This window comes from Pelodiscus sinensis, chromosome 3 (genome assembly GCF_049634645.1).
Source record: "Pelodiscus sinensis isolate JC-2024 chromosome 3, ASM4963464v1, whole genome shotgun sequence".
Taxonomy (NCBI): Eukaryota; Metazoa; Chordata; order Testudines; family Trionychidae; genus Pelodiscus; species Pelodiscus sinensis.
The window spans coordinates 137,108,152-137,124,715 of record NC_134713.1 but is presented as its reverse complement, the minus strand read 5'-3'; the positions used below and the strand labels follow the sequence as shown (position 1 = coordinate 137,124,715).

Here is a 16,564-nt window from a genome sequence, read left to right as displayed (position 1 = left end):
GTACAATCTGAACAAGTGGATAGCTGTGTCCCATTAATTCTCCAACCTGGGTTGCCTCTTATATTGCTTCCCCGTGAGAGCAACTACTCTTTGTTTGCTCTCACCCAGCCTCCAGCTATGTTGTATAAGTGTTATAGCCTGCCACTTTTGGATTACATTGTAGGGTGACACTAATCCCAGTCTCAAACCTTTTCCCCAGGAATGTATGTCTTGTATTGGGTCAGTACCCTCCTGGACAATGTAAGCTCATATAAAGTCCATTTCATGAATAGAAAATGATGTACACGAATCTTGTTTTCTCAGATGAAGTTTCCCAAATACTTCAATTCAAAACCACATTGTTTAGGCAACACAAGTTCTTTAGCTACAGAATGGTTTTAAGTAATTACAAGAAATGAGGCATATACGTCAGAATTCGTTACAAACAGGTTAAAAGTAAAATGCATCTGATACCGAACTTAAGCTAAATGAATTCAAAGCAAAGATTTCTCTGATCACATGCTTTAGCAATGTTTTTGGCTAACATCCTTTGAACCAAGATCATTCAGTGTTAATTGTGCTTCAGGTGGTAATGTCATGAGCAGAGGTAAAATGAGACAGCATTTGGGATGTCTGTACCCCCATTTTTATATCTTTTCCTTCTCTTTGAGATCATCTCCAGTTGGGGTTAAGGAGCAGAAAATCTATGGGGGACAAACTTCCAGAACATTGTTGCCAAGAAGTAAATTTCTCAGTTGCATCCTTTTTCATGTTAAAGAATGGCCACTTAACAAGGGGGTAATCCATTTGATTTTGTTGACACCTGCCTGCAACATCAGTTTGCCCTTTGTCTTTGAGAAGCCAGTTTGTGCCTGGGTTTTTTTTTTTCATACTTGGAATATGTAATACATATTGAACCTTTCTAATCTGGTGCTCCCTGGTTCAACACGGACATTGGAATAGTGTACATTATTTCTAAAGATATTTTGAAATAACAGGCATGCTGTCAAAACAGGGAAAACACTCTTTCGGGATACTGGAAGTATCCTGAAATAGCTCTGCTATCTAGACACATCCTAAGAGCCCAGTAAGCTGTGCAAGAGTTGGTTATGCTGCCAGTCAATATTTACCTCCTGTAGTTCTACAAATTCTCTGGTTTGGAACTGGTCAGGTCCTAAGGGTGCTGAATTACAGAGGTTCCATCTGTAAAGTAGATTTTTCTAACTTTATGTACAATGTTGCCACACATTTTTACCAGAACAGTAACGATCAGCACAATGCTAGAGCCCTGCACAGATAAGAAAAAATTTGTATCCTCATCTTTGTCTGCAAAAATGACCCAAGGATATTTTCATTGACATCCACAGATGCAGATAACTGCAGATATAAAGCAGACATCTGCAAATTTGAAGGTTTCTAGATACAACATTTGTATCTGGATCTGCATCCATATCCACAAATTATGAGGTGTGGCTATCTGCAGATTTGCAGGGCTTTACACATTAAATTTTCAGATAATAGCTTACAAGGCATACTTTGTACAAAGTCGTCATAGTTTTATGAAAAGGGTGAACATAGGTATACAGACTGTTCCTGTTGTATCCTATATCCCTGGTAAATTACCAGTATAGTCCTTATTGTTGTTAAGGTTGTATATTGATTGCTTTAGGGTGAGAGAGCTTGTGGTTTGATAGGACTTTCTTTAGTTTTATAGTCTGAACAATTAAAATATGTTCACTTAGTACAATTCTCTTCTTTCCCCACCCCAGTCAAAATGTAGGAACCCTATGTTTGCTTTTTGCAGACTCCATTCTAACTTTTAGTTCTACATGTGAAAGCAAGTAATACTGGTAGATGTGAAGTTGTGTTTTTTGTATAATTGATCTTTTTTCTTTTTTCTTTAGATGGTGAGGAGAAGAGTAGTGTCTGATAGCAGTGAAGACAGAGATACAGAAGAAGCTTTAAAAGAGTTTGATTTCTTGGTTGCATCTGATGAAGGAGAAGGAGAATCTAAAAGTTCAGGAGATGGAACTGACTGGGGTAAGGAAGCTTAGTGGACCACACCAGAAAAGTAGAAAATAGGCTAAGTACAAAAACTGAACAGTATGGTTGTGTCTAGACTACATGGCTCCGTCGACGGAGCCATGTAAACTAGTTTACCTGACATAGTTAATGAAGCGGAGATTTAAATAATCCCCGCTTCATTAAAATAAAAATGGCCACCACGCTGTGCCAACAATCAGCTGGTCCGGTACAGCGCGGCAGTCTAGACGCGGATCGGTCAACAAGAGAAGCCTTTATCGACTGCTCCCTTATGCCTCATGAAACGAGGTTTACAGGAGCAGTCGACAAAGGCTTCCCTTGTCGACCGATCCACGTCTAGACTGCCGCGCTGTGCCAGATCAGCTGATTGTCAGCACAGCGTGGTGGCCATTTTTATTTTAATGAAGCGGGGATTATTTAATCCCCACTTCATTAACTATGTCGGGTAAACTAATTTACATGGCTCCGTCGACAGAGCCATGTAGTCTAGACACACTCTGTTGCCAAGATTTCAACATCTGTAAAGGAGCCGTACTGTATAGCCTTTGGAGGTAGACTGAGATCCCGTTACTGAGAGACTGAGATATTGTTATTTTTCTGTATCCAGTTGTAATCACAGATTCTTAAGACATTCCCATTTTTGGTCAGTTGTCTATTTTAAGTAATAATACAAATAAATATAGCTTAAATAGTATTTATAGAGTTCAGTACCTTTTCCAGGTATCCAAACTATAGGAGCTCTGTAAAACACTGATTTGTTGGATTGTGAACGTGAATAAGAGGGTTTTAATTTTCTCTCCTTTCTCTCACTTTGATACAGAAAGCCGTGTGAGTCATAAAGATTTAAATAAATTATTTTCAATTCAAGTGGCAGCAATTTGAGCAGTTTGGTCTATTCTGTTCCTCAAATTCCTTTCAAAAGATAGCAGGCATATATTTAAATCCTGTTTAGTTAGAAAGTGGAATTTCATTAACTATTGTCTAGTAATATGTGGTTCAAGTTAATGTCTTGCAGCCCAGGTATTAGAACCCAGTTTACTTTGAAGAATTGAGTACTTAAGCCCCAGAAGACTAAATAAACTGACTGCATGCCAAGTTGATAGATTCTGGGGATATTTGGCACAGTATATAAAAGATGAAGAAAGAGAAGCTTCAGTTAATTCTGTTGGTGGGAGGACATGAACTCCCTTAAGCCCCTCTCAAAGCTCAGTGCATATTTCGAACTCTCTCACGAGGTTATAACTGTGGTCACAAGGAAGAAGAAAACTTTACTTGAGCTTTATTTAGGCTTGCAATAGCCTTCATTGTACTGAAACCACCTGACCTGGGTTTGACACTAAGTAAGAGCCATGCACTGTCTGGCACTCTCGGGATCTAAGTGGTCCCGAACCACAGAGTTTGCCCGACAAGGGGAGGTCAGGCTCCCTATCCAGGTGTAGGGCTGTGCTCCCTGCTGCTGCCTCCATCCCCCACTCTCCTAGCCCTGTCTCCTACTGAGCCAGCCCTAGACAGGGGCCGGCCCCACTGTCACCAACTGTGGCTGGGGTTGCACCCCCCTCAGCGCCAGTATGAGCTGTGCGCCTAGCTACCTGCCCCACTGACTCCAACCCTGGCCTGGACTACACTCTTCACTGCCAGCCCTCACCAGGACTGCGCTCCTGACTGCTGGCCCTGATGCCTCCATCCCCGGTAAGGGCTGCACTCCCCCTTCGTGCCAGCCCAACCGAGGCTGTGTTTCACACTGTGCCAGCCCCGACCAGAGCTGCGCTCCTCACCTCACCATTCTCAGTGGGGTCTGCATTCCTGGCCACTGGCCCCGATGCCTCTAGCCCCAGCTGGGGATGCATTTCTCTCTGCTAGCCAAACTCGGGCTGCACTTCTGAAACTGGGCAGCTTGGACTCTCTGGTCCAGCAACATCCCTAGTCTGTTGTCGGACCAGAGAGTCCTGGATTTTAGAGGTTCAACCTGTAGTTCATAATCTGCTTGATAAGTTGCAATTGATAAAATATTATATGTGGTACATGTAGGAGGTATGTAAGTGTGTATTATCAGAGGCATAGCACAGAATATTAATGTCTGAAGTAGTTTGACAGCTTTGCCATTTACATACTGCATACTTCTAAATATTTTTGTGCCAAAGGAGAGCAGAAATTCCATCTCAAACTTGGCATAGAAAAGTATGATTAGCTAAAACTTCTCTCCTTATCTCAGAAATGGCGTCCTGCTGTTCACAAACAAAACTGCCTTGCTCTGCCATTAAATGTAATGTTTTTTATTTTTCATGATGGGTTTTTTATTATGCTTCTGGGAACGTCTCCAGAACTGATGTGGGGGATTTTTCTTACTTTCAACCCCTACCAGATTACTAGACTTATAGAGACAGTCTCAATATTTAGCTGAGAGCTGATACACCCTCTTTCTCCCTCCATACTCAAATGTGTGTGAGAAAGATCCATGCATAGAGTACACCTTCTGTACATGGGTCAAAAGGACTTAGCCAATCAATGGCCCACAGTAGTGTACTCTCTTGCCTCAAAACATTTTTGAACAATTGATATTTCTCCATTTTTTAAAGGTGTTTAAAAAATAATTAATTCTTAGGTCAAATATTTGTTTCCTGAATTACGTCCAAGGATGATAGACTAACTCATCCTTGATCACGTGTTTAGTATTGTTATTTTATCCAAATCCACTGTCAGTCTCCTTCAGTTTGTTAGAATTTATAAATACAATCACCATGGATGCATTGTATTTGCCTTATATTGATATGAAGAAACCATTTATCAGTGGTTCTCAGTGAGGGGTACGCATACACCTGATGATATGTAAATGTCTTCCAGAGTGTAAGTCAGCTCACTTGATAGTTGCCTAGTTTTACAACAGGCTACATGAAAAGCACTGACAAAGTTGGTATAAACTAAAATTTCATACAGTGACTTGTTTATGCTATTCTATATACTATATCTGTGTTTTTCAATTGGGGGGGGGAGTCATGATTTATTTTATAACTGTGGTAAAAATGAGAAAGTAAGCAATTTTTCAGTAATAGTGACACTATTGTTTTCTTATGTTTGATTTTGTAAGAAAGTTGTTTTTAAGTGAGGTGAGATTTTTGGGGGTACACCAGATAAATTAGATTCCTGAAAGGGATTCAATAGACTGGAAAACTTGAGACCAATAATTTAGATGATTGGCCTCAGACATTGCTCACTCTACACGTCTTACTATATCATTTTGTTGGCCAAAAATAGTGGACTACACCTGACCGTGTCACTTCTGAATAGTCTGGAGCTGTCTCTGCAGAACACAGAATAGACTTTCCAAAGGAGTGAGCAGCCATTTATTTTCTTTTCCTTATATTAATTCAGTTTCAATGGCCTTACTGTTTTTATTTGTCATGCTTCTATTATTTTAATAATGCACCATGAACTTATCATGGCCATCAATTAGGAAATATGCTTAGTAAAAAAGTTGAAGCAGGAAATGCTACGTAGATTTTTTTTTTAAATGTTTGTTTTAACTGACAAAACCTGAGATTAACTTTATTACTTTGGGGTGTGCCTATTTCACTTCACACTTTAACTGAGGCAAATATGTCTCTTAACCTTTAAGTAAGATGGCTTTTGTTAGTTGAATCTAGATCTTTGAGGAAATACAGTTTTGTATTCTATTATTGCCGAAGTTGAGGTGATCTGCATTCAATTGGAAATCCTGCTTTCCACAGTTTTATAGTAAGATGCACATAAACTTATTGACTGAATCATAGCATGAAAGACCTTGAGTGTGTTTTATTAATGTAAACGTCCGATTTTTTGAAACTAGATAAGCTACCGCTGTGTACACAAGAAAATATTTTTCGTATGGGTTTTGAAGGTGCACATGAGGAAGTTTGGTGATGAAAATAAAGCCTTAATTTAACACATTTATTTCAATAATTCCTCAGTTTTAATGTAAAAATACAGAAGCAATAAATGGTGTTGTTCAGCTCTGATTTGTATGTTAAACTGCTTAAATAGTTTTCTTGTACACTGTGTAAATATCCTAAATATTTATACCTACATATCACCTTTTATTCAAGGCTCTCAAAATAGTTACACATGTGGATAAGTGTTATTTTCTCTGTTGTACAACTGGGGAAACCGAGCACCAGTGACTTACCTGCAGCTGTTGCAGGAGTTCAGTTCACGTTAGGTATAAAATGCAGGCTTCCGACAATAGACGTGCTGCTTCCTTTGACTGTAATATCTCAAACTTTTCCAGTCTCTTGTTAAACGGAATGCACTTTTAATGTCTAAAATTATTTATAAAAATCTAGTGAAATGTAAATTGTTACAAACCCCCCTTAATTTATACAAAAAAGTATATTTAAATGATAACATATGACTGTCAACATTAGGAACATTGCATACATGGTGTACGTTCTAGAATATATTAGCAAGTTGACATCTATTTGTGGATATAATTGTTTTTCTGGAAAAAAAAATCAGTAGAAGATATTACCTGCTTGTCAGAAAAGGAAAAACAAAGAATTATAACAAAAACTGTGTTCTATGAACAATTGCTTATTGGATTGGAGGTTTAGGCATTTGAAATTTCATCACACTCAGAATTTCTTTAAAAAATCTTTTAAAGTGAAAGTAGGGAAGAGAATGTAGTCTTGCAGAATTTGCAACCATGGTGCCATTATGTATTTTAAGAACAAGGTATAAATAAGATTGACAACAGATTCTACCTCCTTTGGTGAAAACTGTTTAGTGATATATTTATTTAAAAAGGGTGTTTCATTTGTTTTACTTTATTTAGAAAAGGAAGACCAGTGTCTCATGCCTGAAGCCTGGAATGTGGACCAGGGCGTAATAACCAAACTCAAGGAACAATACAAAAAGGAGCGCAAGGGAAAAAAGGGGGTGAAGAGTAAGTGGAAAACATTGCACCTTAAAAATCACAAATCCCATCTCTTTCACACCCCTAATTCTATCTTTCTTTCAATGTTTTCCTAAAACTACTTACTCTTTTACTTTGCCACTCCTGACTGCTTTCCTATTCACCAGTGCTCAGGGGTTGAAATTAATGATAGTCAATCCAGGTGCCTGAGAAAGTAGAAAGCTGCTGACTGGAATATAACTTTTACCAGTCTAGTTGGATAAATTCCAAGGGATTATGCTGGATGTATAGACTACGTAGCAATCAGTGATGGTATATAGACGTGAAATTTAAATGCATTGTTTTGTTCCTTTGTTTAACTATATATTTTTATTAAGAAAGTGTCAGAACTCTTAGCTGAATATCTGTTAGTTTTATAAGATCTGTTTTGATTTTGGTATATTAAAAAGAAACCTCTGTGTAGTATCTGTTGGCTGACAGAGGGAGAAACAAATTAATTTCTACCCCTGTTTGTACTTAATATCCAAAACATGCAAGTCATGCTGGCCTCATAATTCCTCATGCAGGGCTCGAAATGGAAAATAAATCTTATTGACAATCTCTAAATCAGTCCTTACTTATCAATTACAACTTTACCTATGGGATTTATATTTGTAGTAGGTGGTGTTTGTATTCCAATTAAACAACTGTGAGAGGTGTCTAAAATACAATTTCTAGCCCTGTTCATCATACCTTTACCTGTTACATATCCTGAAATGGAAATCCATTATGTGAAATCTGTGTTGTTAAATAAAATAAGTATTATATTCCTTTGAGAGTCAAGTTAAATGTTTAAAATGGAAATCTTAACTATTTCAAACTTGCAGATGTGGGAATAATTGAAATTAAAAAATGATACACCTAATTCAGGGGCAAATTTGAGGGTTATGTTTCATTACACACCCTTTGTGGGAAGATGCTTATTAATTTTAAAGAAACTCACTTCCAACATGTTTACAAAATCATACAAAAAGATAACACCTTCTCTATATTGTTTCAAGATTACCTCATTTTGTTACTTTCTGCAGTTAGTAGATTATAAATGTAATTGGTTGCAGCTCAGCAAATATTAGCTTTGAGCTCACAGTATCAAATTCAGCATGTAGAGTTTAAACTTCCATTGTCAATTTCTCCTAGCAAATCAGCATGTACTTTAGAGTCCATGCTGATGTGAATGGCATTTGAAATACTTGTTTATTCTTAGGTTGCAGTTAAAGTACCAAAATGTTGACCTGCCCGCACAAAAAAGTTAGTGTCACCAAATAAATTTTGAATTTCTTTATAATTAGTGATTCTCATACAATAGGAATACACAGAAAAATACTTTAATACATTCTTGTCTCTATCATAGTACACATATAGGCTGTGTCTAGACTGGCCAATTTTTCCGGAAAATCAGCCTCTTTTCCAGAAAAACTTGCCAGCTGTCTACACTGGCCGCTTGAATTTCTGCAAAAGCACTGACTTCCTACTGTAAAAAAATCAGTGCTTTTTGTGGAAATACTATGCTGCTCCTGTTCTGGCAAAAGTCCCTTTTGAGCAAAACTTTTGCGCAAAAGGGCCAGTATAGACAGCTGAGATTTGTTTTCCGCAAAAAAGCCCCGATCGCGAAAATGGCGATCGGGGCTTTTTTGCGCAAAAGTGCATCTAGATTGGCACGGACGCTTTTCCGCAAAATGTGCTTTTGCGGAAAGCGTCCATGCCAATCTAGACACTCTGTTCCGAAAATGCTTTTAACGGAAAATTTTTCCGTTAAAAGCATTTGCGGAAAATCATGCCAGTCTGGACGTAGCCATACATTTTACAGTGCCATGGATAAAGTTTTACAGAGCTAATTTGCTAGAAATATTTTAATTAAGAAATAAATTGAAATGAGCACATTTCTAAGTCTATATTGGGCATATAGATACTGATTATCAAATTGTAGTAATTGATTAATTTAGGCACAGCTAACACTGGAACTTTGTTTTATATTTTTAACGGGCAAAGTTCCTGATACAAGACAATGCGATGTGGCAACTTGCACTGCTTCATGAGGATAGTGTAATGATATGTTTTTGGGTGGACGTTTGATCGGGGGAGACCAACTAGTGTACTCCAATACAGAAATTAAGCATCTTTCCATGGACAAACCATCATTGGCAGGGCATCAATACAGAAATCTCACAAGGAATCTGAACCTGTTATTTGTCTCACATTCGTGATCTTAGCAAAGGAGGGAGCGAGGAAAGAAATTTTTTTAAAAAATGAAACATCTTAATATTGCAATGTATGAAATCTATTTTAGAACATTAATTTTATCATAGATGGGTATTCAAAGATTAAAAACCGTACAACAAAATGTGTTTCTATAAAGTCAGGTGCTGTATTAAAACAATCTTGCAAAATCCTATTTGATTTTTGCATGACTTAATAAATGTTTCGTAATAGACAACTAAAATATCATTTAGTTTTTTTCATTTTCATTATTATGGTAAGGGTGGAAAAATAGAACTTGTAACTGGGCTAATACATTTATAATGATTTTGCAAGGCTGTAGTAAAAATTCCTGTGAAACAGTGTAATAAGAAAGATCATACATATATTAGAATACACATCTGTGTTAAAGCTACTTAAAAATAGCTGTATTATTTACTGGTCTAGGAAAAGCCATAATGGACTATGGGTAAGATATTTTCCCATTCTTAATTAAACTTACAACAGGAAAAACTACCGAAGATATGTTTCAGCCTCAATCCTATATAAAACAGTCAAAACAGGGATGTGGGAAAATGATGGAGCAAAGCACAGGTAAGTGTCAAGAAGGGCATGGGTCTTCACCACATGTAGCTTCAGGAAGTAAGCCAGTAAATCCAGTTTGGTTTATTTTTTTTTAATATAACAATTCTGTAGATATATGTAGCATCACAAATATACACTACTGCACAAATTATTTTAACAATACACTGCACAAATTTTAAAATAATTCACAAATGTTTGCAATTGTTTTTGGAAAGCAATAGAGTGTTTTGTTGGACCAATGGTATTTAACTTTTTCATGCAAATAACAATGTGAGTTCATAAAAGTGGGGAAAAGGTCTCAGTTGCTTCTATCGCTTTCTTTTTCAAGAGGTTCATTTCATGCTGAAAGATTAGTTACTGCTGGAAATAAGCGCACAATATTGATGTTTAGTAGGAAATGTGATATCAAAAGATAGGATCAATTTTTGCTTGTCTTGAAACATATTTGAGTGAAATAAATAGTATCACTGTGAATTATGTTTACATAAACTATTTCACTTTTTTTTTTGTTTTTTTTTGGTTAGGGCCCAACAGGTCAAAGCTGCAAGACATGCTTGCAAACTTGAGAGATGTAGATGATCTACCTTCATTACAGCCATCGGTCACATCACCTTCTAGGCCGAGTAGCTCAAGGCTTATTGAACATGAGATAAACAGGACAGAAGAAGGCAAGTATTTAAGTTTGTGTCTGTTTATATAAATGTGGATTTTTTTTCTATTACTACTACTACAACAAAGCACTTTACATCTTATACTTTTAAAGTACGTTACTTTAATTTCATCATATCATTGAGGTAGATAAGCATTATCCTCTTCCCTCATCCCTCTGCAGAAATTCAGAGAGAGAGATTTAAAGTCCTGATCTTCCAAGAACCTCAACAAATTTCAGGACTGCCATGGGCTTGGTCTCAGGCCATAAGTCACTTGCCCACGTTTACACTAGAAGTCTGGCATAATCTGATATAAAACACAGATCTTCCCGGTCTTAACCACAAAACCATCTTTTGTCCATATATGGTAATATATGATCTGTATCATTTTATAATAATTGAGTATAGTGATTAGAAGCACACTCTGCAGCTAAACTAAAGGATGTGTGTAACATGGAAACACATAGTTGACTGAGTCCAAAATCATAGAGGAAGGACAGACAGCAGTTTTTGCTCAGGTTGGGTTGCCCCTTTCTTAAATTTGGTAGTGGTATCTGTATCTAAAATTCTCAGTCAGAGAAAGTCTGGGGGTAAAGGCTTAACATGCTATGCACAGTTTCTGATTAGGTATACAACACTTAACTTCACAAACTGTTAATTTTAACCTGTTAATTGCAGGAATTTAGCTTCAGCATTCAAATTCATTTAATGATTTACAGAATAATAAAATAAGCATGTAAGTGCCTTTTCTGATGTGTTAATTTATTTGAGGCATGCTGCAATTTATGCCCAGAAGATTGTTAAATATGACTGGAAAAATGAGTGAAGCATGATTTTGGCTGCTAATCCATATCTTTTCTAGAAAGAGTAAACTGGATTGACCAAACTACAAAAGGAATGCAGATTAAAAAAATTTTCATGTGGTATAAGTATTGCAGAGCACAATCGTTCCACCTCCCACATGCTTAAATAGATGTTTTTAAAAGAAAAATTGTAACTTAGCAACATTTTGAAATGTGGGGGATTGATTGTGTGTGTGTGTGTGTGTGTGTGTGTGTGTGAGCATTTCCTATCATCACACAGATGCCTCACTAATAGCACAAAACAAAAATAAAAAGAGAGCATTCCACATTCTCTCTCTCTCTCTCTCTCTCTCTCTCTCTCTCTCTCTCTCTCTCATTTTTATATATATATATATTTTAATTGAGAGCATCTGACCCAAGCTTATGAAAAAAGGCAAAACATCAGTTTATTATCAGAACAAAGAATAAATGCTCATGATAAAAGAAGCAGAAATTTGGGTAAAGTTAAATTTATGCAGTCTTGAAGCAGCCTGCAGAGGAGTAAGATGAGATCAGAGCTTGCTTAAGAAGGCAGAAAGATACATTTGACATAAATTTTACACGTAGTCAGTATGAATAATCTGCACGTCTGCATACTCAGAAGGATTTTTGTGGGTTTTCCACATTGGAAAGGCCTAATATTAAAAGGGCTAAAACCTTTTTTTTAATGCAAGGCTTAGATTCTAGATGGTGATGGCTCTTGAAGAAATTTCCTCCTCGGCTTCCCATTCTCAGTCCACTTGTCTCTCAAAGGCAGTTAGTATTAGATGAAGGGCAGAATATATGCAGACACTTGTGTCATTACCAGGGGTGTATGGTGCCCTCCCATTCCATTAATGTTTTCTTCTGCCTGTCAATAGAGCTTTCATTCTCTAAGTGCTGTTCAGACACTGTTTTTTTGCATTTCATTTTCTTTCAGAATTCTAGTTATTTGATGCATTTTCTCTATTATTGGTGCTCAATTTCAGGTGCACGTCTCCTTGTGTCATTGATTAGAGATTTTTGGTATCAGTGCCTTGCAATTCCCATGCTTCATACTGAGGGTATATAAGCAGAATCAGATGAACAGCCCTCAGTTCCTTCACAGAAGCATAGGCCTGAGATGGAGCTTTTTGTGGTGCCCACATCACAATTGTCTTTTTCTCAGGGAATAGCTTCTCATGTTTACTTTATTATTTAGAGCTCCCCTCCCTTTTTCAGTTTTTACCAGTTGTATGAAGGGTTTTCTTTGTTTGGCTCTTTGGTTTTGGTTGCTTGGTTTTTGAGGAAACTTCGAGAGACATTTCTGCCTCTCTCTTACCCCGCGGGTGAGTAGGTGCGTATTTTCCCTTTTTTGGGTAAGGGGGATTTAACTATTCTCTCATTTGCTGGGATTCTATCCAAGTTATTGATCGTCAGAGTCTCTGTCTCTGCAACTTACGGGACACCCATTTATCATGTAAGTTAAAAAAAAATTGCTCTGGGTTTAAAAGTAGATCTAGAGGGGAAAAAAGGAAATTAAGCTTCTCATGATGGCACACTCCTTTCACTTTGCCTCAGATCCAGGTACAGATACATCCTCTTCTGCCAGGTATAGAAGTCTTCCAGTAAGCATAGAACCTCATCAACCTTTGCAGTCCACTCACTCACTAGTTCTCCATAGGAGAGAGTCATAGAGAATGGCACCAAGACTTTCAGGAAGAGGAGCTCCAGATCACCTCAAAGAGAAGTTGGTTCCAGGAAGCCCAGGCTACCACAGAGACCTGCTGCTTTGGAGACCTCGCATCCCAGAAAGGGTACTGCTGAGGATCCCAAGGAATTTATAATGAGAATTTGAGAGTCTCATAGTACCCTGCTTCCAAATTGTCTGCAGTATCCAAATCGACATTGATAGTACTGATCGATCAGTTTGAAAAGCCAAGATCACACTCATTGCCACCTCCTCTCACCACAGAGGCTCACTAGAGTTCTGCATAGACTCACCTAGTACCATAGGACTTCAAATTTTCCAGGGATTTGTTTATCTTGAATGAGCCACAGTCCGCTCTCCTGACAGATACGGAAAGGTTTTTGGTACCAGGGCCTCATCTGTCATCATCTGCTCTACAAACCAGCATTTTTTCTTAATGAGGCGGTGATGCCACCACCTGCATCACATATGGATGATTTTAAGCACTTCCAAGTGTTCACAATGAGAATTGCTGGTTCCCTCCAAAATCCCTTCAGAAGAGGCCTTAATTGCTTGGTTCTGGATGCTGTTAATGAATAAAGCAAACACCTTCTGAAGGCCACATGATAAGGACCATAAATTCCTAGATCCTTTTTAGGCGAAAAAGGTACTCTTCTGCTTTTGTTACAACTTAGTTACCAATTACCAAGCACTGGCCATAAATTATAACTACAGCAGTTATGAGAAATTGAGTTCTTTTATTGATCATCTGCCTCAGGGACAGTGAATGTAATTTCAGAGGTCATTTCTGACTGCAATCCTTTGAGCTCCCTAGGGTGATCCAAAACTCTGAGGCTCAAGTTCTTCAATGAATTCACCAATGGACTCTCACTGGGGCTTTCCTCATCTAAGTGTCAGTGTTGATGTTTTGGTCCGATGTTTTGCTCTCTTCCATTATCTGAGGATCATCTGTACTATTTTCGATCTTCTTAGGTGAAGATTACTTCTGACAGATAGGTTTGGGGTTTCAAATGGGATACAAGTTTTTGACTCTTAGGCTAGAATTTCCATATTTCCATAAGTCATATAGGCTGCTTGAAGTTTTTTGGTGAGAGTACCACAGGGAAATTAAGTAGAGTTTAGATGTTATCTACATTTAAATAATCTGTTTTCATGCCTGTTAACTCAAAGATGAATATCATGTGACCTGCAGGCTTATTCCGCAGTATTATGATAGCATTTATAGCATATGTAAAACATAAAATCAGCTCTGAAATTTGAAGATGTCTCAGTTTTTATTTTTGCTTAACATTGTTCTCAGTTAAAAGGCTAGGTCAGAAGCTCCTTATGGGTGAGTACTTTAGCATTCTCTTTTAAAATACCCAGTGTTCCTCTGAGTATGTATAGTTATAATTTCCATGATATTTGTGGAAGCAGAATAAAGAAGGAAAAATCTAAGTTCTGGTACCTGAAGTTCTTTGAATGTGTTGCCTAAGCCAAACCACATTTCCATTATTTCCTTCTCTGCATCTTTGTAGCATCTGTGTAGTCTGTGTAAAACCAAGGAGGAAGCTATGCCTGCATTTATTGCATTGGCATTAGAAATGGCTGAACGGGGCATAAATGGTAGCGCACACTCCTTGCCTGTTACTAATTGCTTTTAACAGTCCTGAGACAGTCCAATGATGTGTATCTGTGATAACACCATATTCAAAAAATTCCCTATACTTGAATATCATTCTGAATATGTGCCTTTCTGCATTTGTGAATGTCTGTGGTTAGCAGTTGAGATAATTTAATGTGTAATATTTTATAGGAGAAATGAACAAGTGTTTTTACGTAAAACCCACAGGGCTATATGTATATAGCTATGACTTTTTTGCATATTTTTCTTTTTCTTGTAGTGGAAGCTTTAACATTCCCCCCTACATCAGGAAAGTCCTTCATTATGGGAGCAGATGAAGCCCTTGAAAGTGAGCTGGGTCTTGGAGAATTGGCAGGCCTTACAGTTGCCAATGAGGCAGATTCACTGACTTATGATGTAAGTGGAAGTTCAGAGTAAACCATTTGAGATTCTACAAATTTATGTGTGAAGATCTTAGTGAAGTCTGATGATTTACATGGGTACAGACTACAGGAGGAGAACCCCACATGTAAACACTCAGGTGCTTAAATTTAGACTTGTTTGCTGGAGGAGATTAAGATGAGCCCTTTTTCCTCAAATATGGTAGCTTCTGTGGTCTGCCAGTGAATAGTGTATACACTGTATAGTGTGGCCATTTCTGGGACTTAGAGTGAGTAGGTAGATTTAGATACTTACAGAGAGCAGTTCTCTGCTGATGGCAAGTCTAGATCACATTCTATTTTTGGAAGAACTGTCTTTCTGTCCTTAAATCAAATTACTCTCAAGCCAACCTCCATGGTTGATTTCTAAGAGTACAAACCCATTTTGGTAATTTGAAGAGGGAGGAAAGTAAGTACTTTTACATAGTAGATGGCACTCTAGACTGGAACTCAAGTATTTTGAGGTCTATTTCTGGCTCTGTCATTAGCCTGCTTGCTTGCCTTGGGCAAGTCATTTAATCTTCTCTGTGCCTTTGTTTCACTGTGTGTAAAATGAGGGTAATGATTTTTCTCTCCTATGTAAAGTGTTTCTGAGAACTGCAGATGAATACTGCTGTCTAAGAGCTAGATGTTATTACTATATCTGTGTAGACACGAAGCAGCACATGCCAAGTAGTATGTGATCCCCAGCTCCAAATGTTTTCTGTTGCTGTTATGAATAAATGAGTACATCTGTGGGCCAATAATTTCAAACACGTAGGTCCTCGCCATTGTTTAGTGGAGGCTTCAGAGTAAAATTGGGGAAAGTTCTCAGTACTGTGTTGTTTGAACAGCACTCATATATATTCAAGAGGGTCAGAGTGCTCTATAAAATCCATTTCCTCCTGTGAAGAAAATCACATAGATCATTTCTTCTCCTCGAAAGAAGTAGAGTTCTTTCAGATATCTCAACCAGTTTGAGACAAAAATAAATTTCAGAGCACTCTATATAGTAGTTCCTCCTCCATAGGAATAGGAATTTATTTATGTGATTGAGAGGTTTAGAAGTATCCATCCATATAAAGATACATTTCTTAAATTGTCAATTAAAAAAAATTACTTGTAAGTATTTTACATTATTTCACTTGCCTTTTGCCTCTTGTCAGTTTATTATAGTACTTGGTTTTCATCCTTCTCCCCCAACCCCAAATTTTCTGTCCTTTTATTTCTGGGTGAAGACTGATATAAGCAATGAAAACTAATAGATTGTAAAGAGAAATGGTGAAAACAAATGAAAATTAAGCAAACTGGAAACAAAATATGCTTTTTATAATCTTGTTAAGCTACTACATTCTTGTAACAATAGGAGGTCTTTAAAATACAAAGAAGTGTGGTGGTTTTTTTTTTGTTTTTTTTTTTAGTTTGTAGTGTTCCACTAAACTGTCTTATATTTTTCTTGATCCAATACAAAGATTTATTGTACCTAAAAGGTTTTGTCTGAGATGTAGAAAGGCATTTTGTCAGGTAGCATTTTTAATTGATACATTATATGTGGGATGATTTGCCATTTTTAGAAGATTAAGTCAACTTAGGAACATTCAGTGAGACATTTTGACAGTATGTCACTAGTCTAGGGGTGTCTGATTAAATGTTA

General features: G+C 37.3%; 1 protein-coding gene across 3 annotated transcripts in view; it reads left to right on the top strand.

The window, feature by feature from the left end:
• STRN (striatin) overlaps positions 1–16,564 on the top strand; it is an 88,351-nt gene that overhangs the window by 50,553 nt on the left and 21,234 nt on the right. The window contains exons 7-11 of one of the 3 annotated variants that reach the window (XM_075924956.1): positions 1,884–2,019; positions 6,827–6,937; positions 9,650–9,736; positions 10,252–10,395; positions 14,772–14,908. In XM_075924956.1, coding sequence (XP_075781071.1) covers positions 1,884–2,019; positions 6,827–6,937; positions 9,650–9,736; positions 10,252–10,395; positions 14,772–14,908 — 615 coding nt within the window. The remainder of the gene's footprint in view (positions 1–1,883; positions 2,020–6,826; positions 6,938–9,649; positions 9,737–10,251; positions 10,396–14,771; positions 14,909–16,564) is intronic. The other 2 variants (XM_075924957.1, XM_075924958.1) reach the window with 2 other exon arrangements.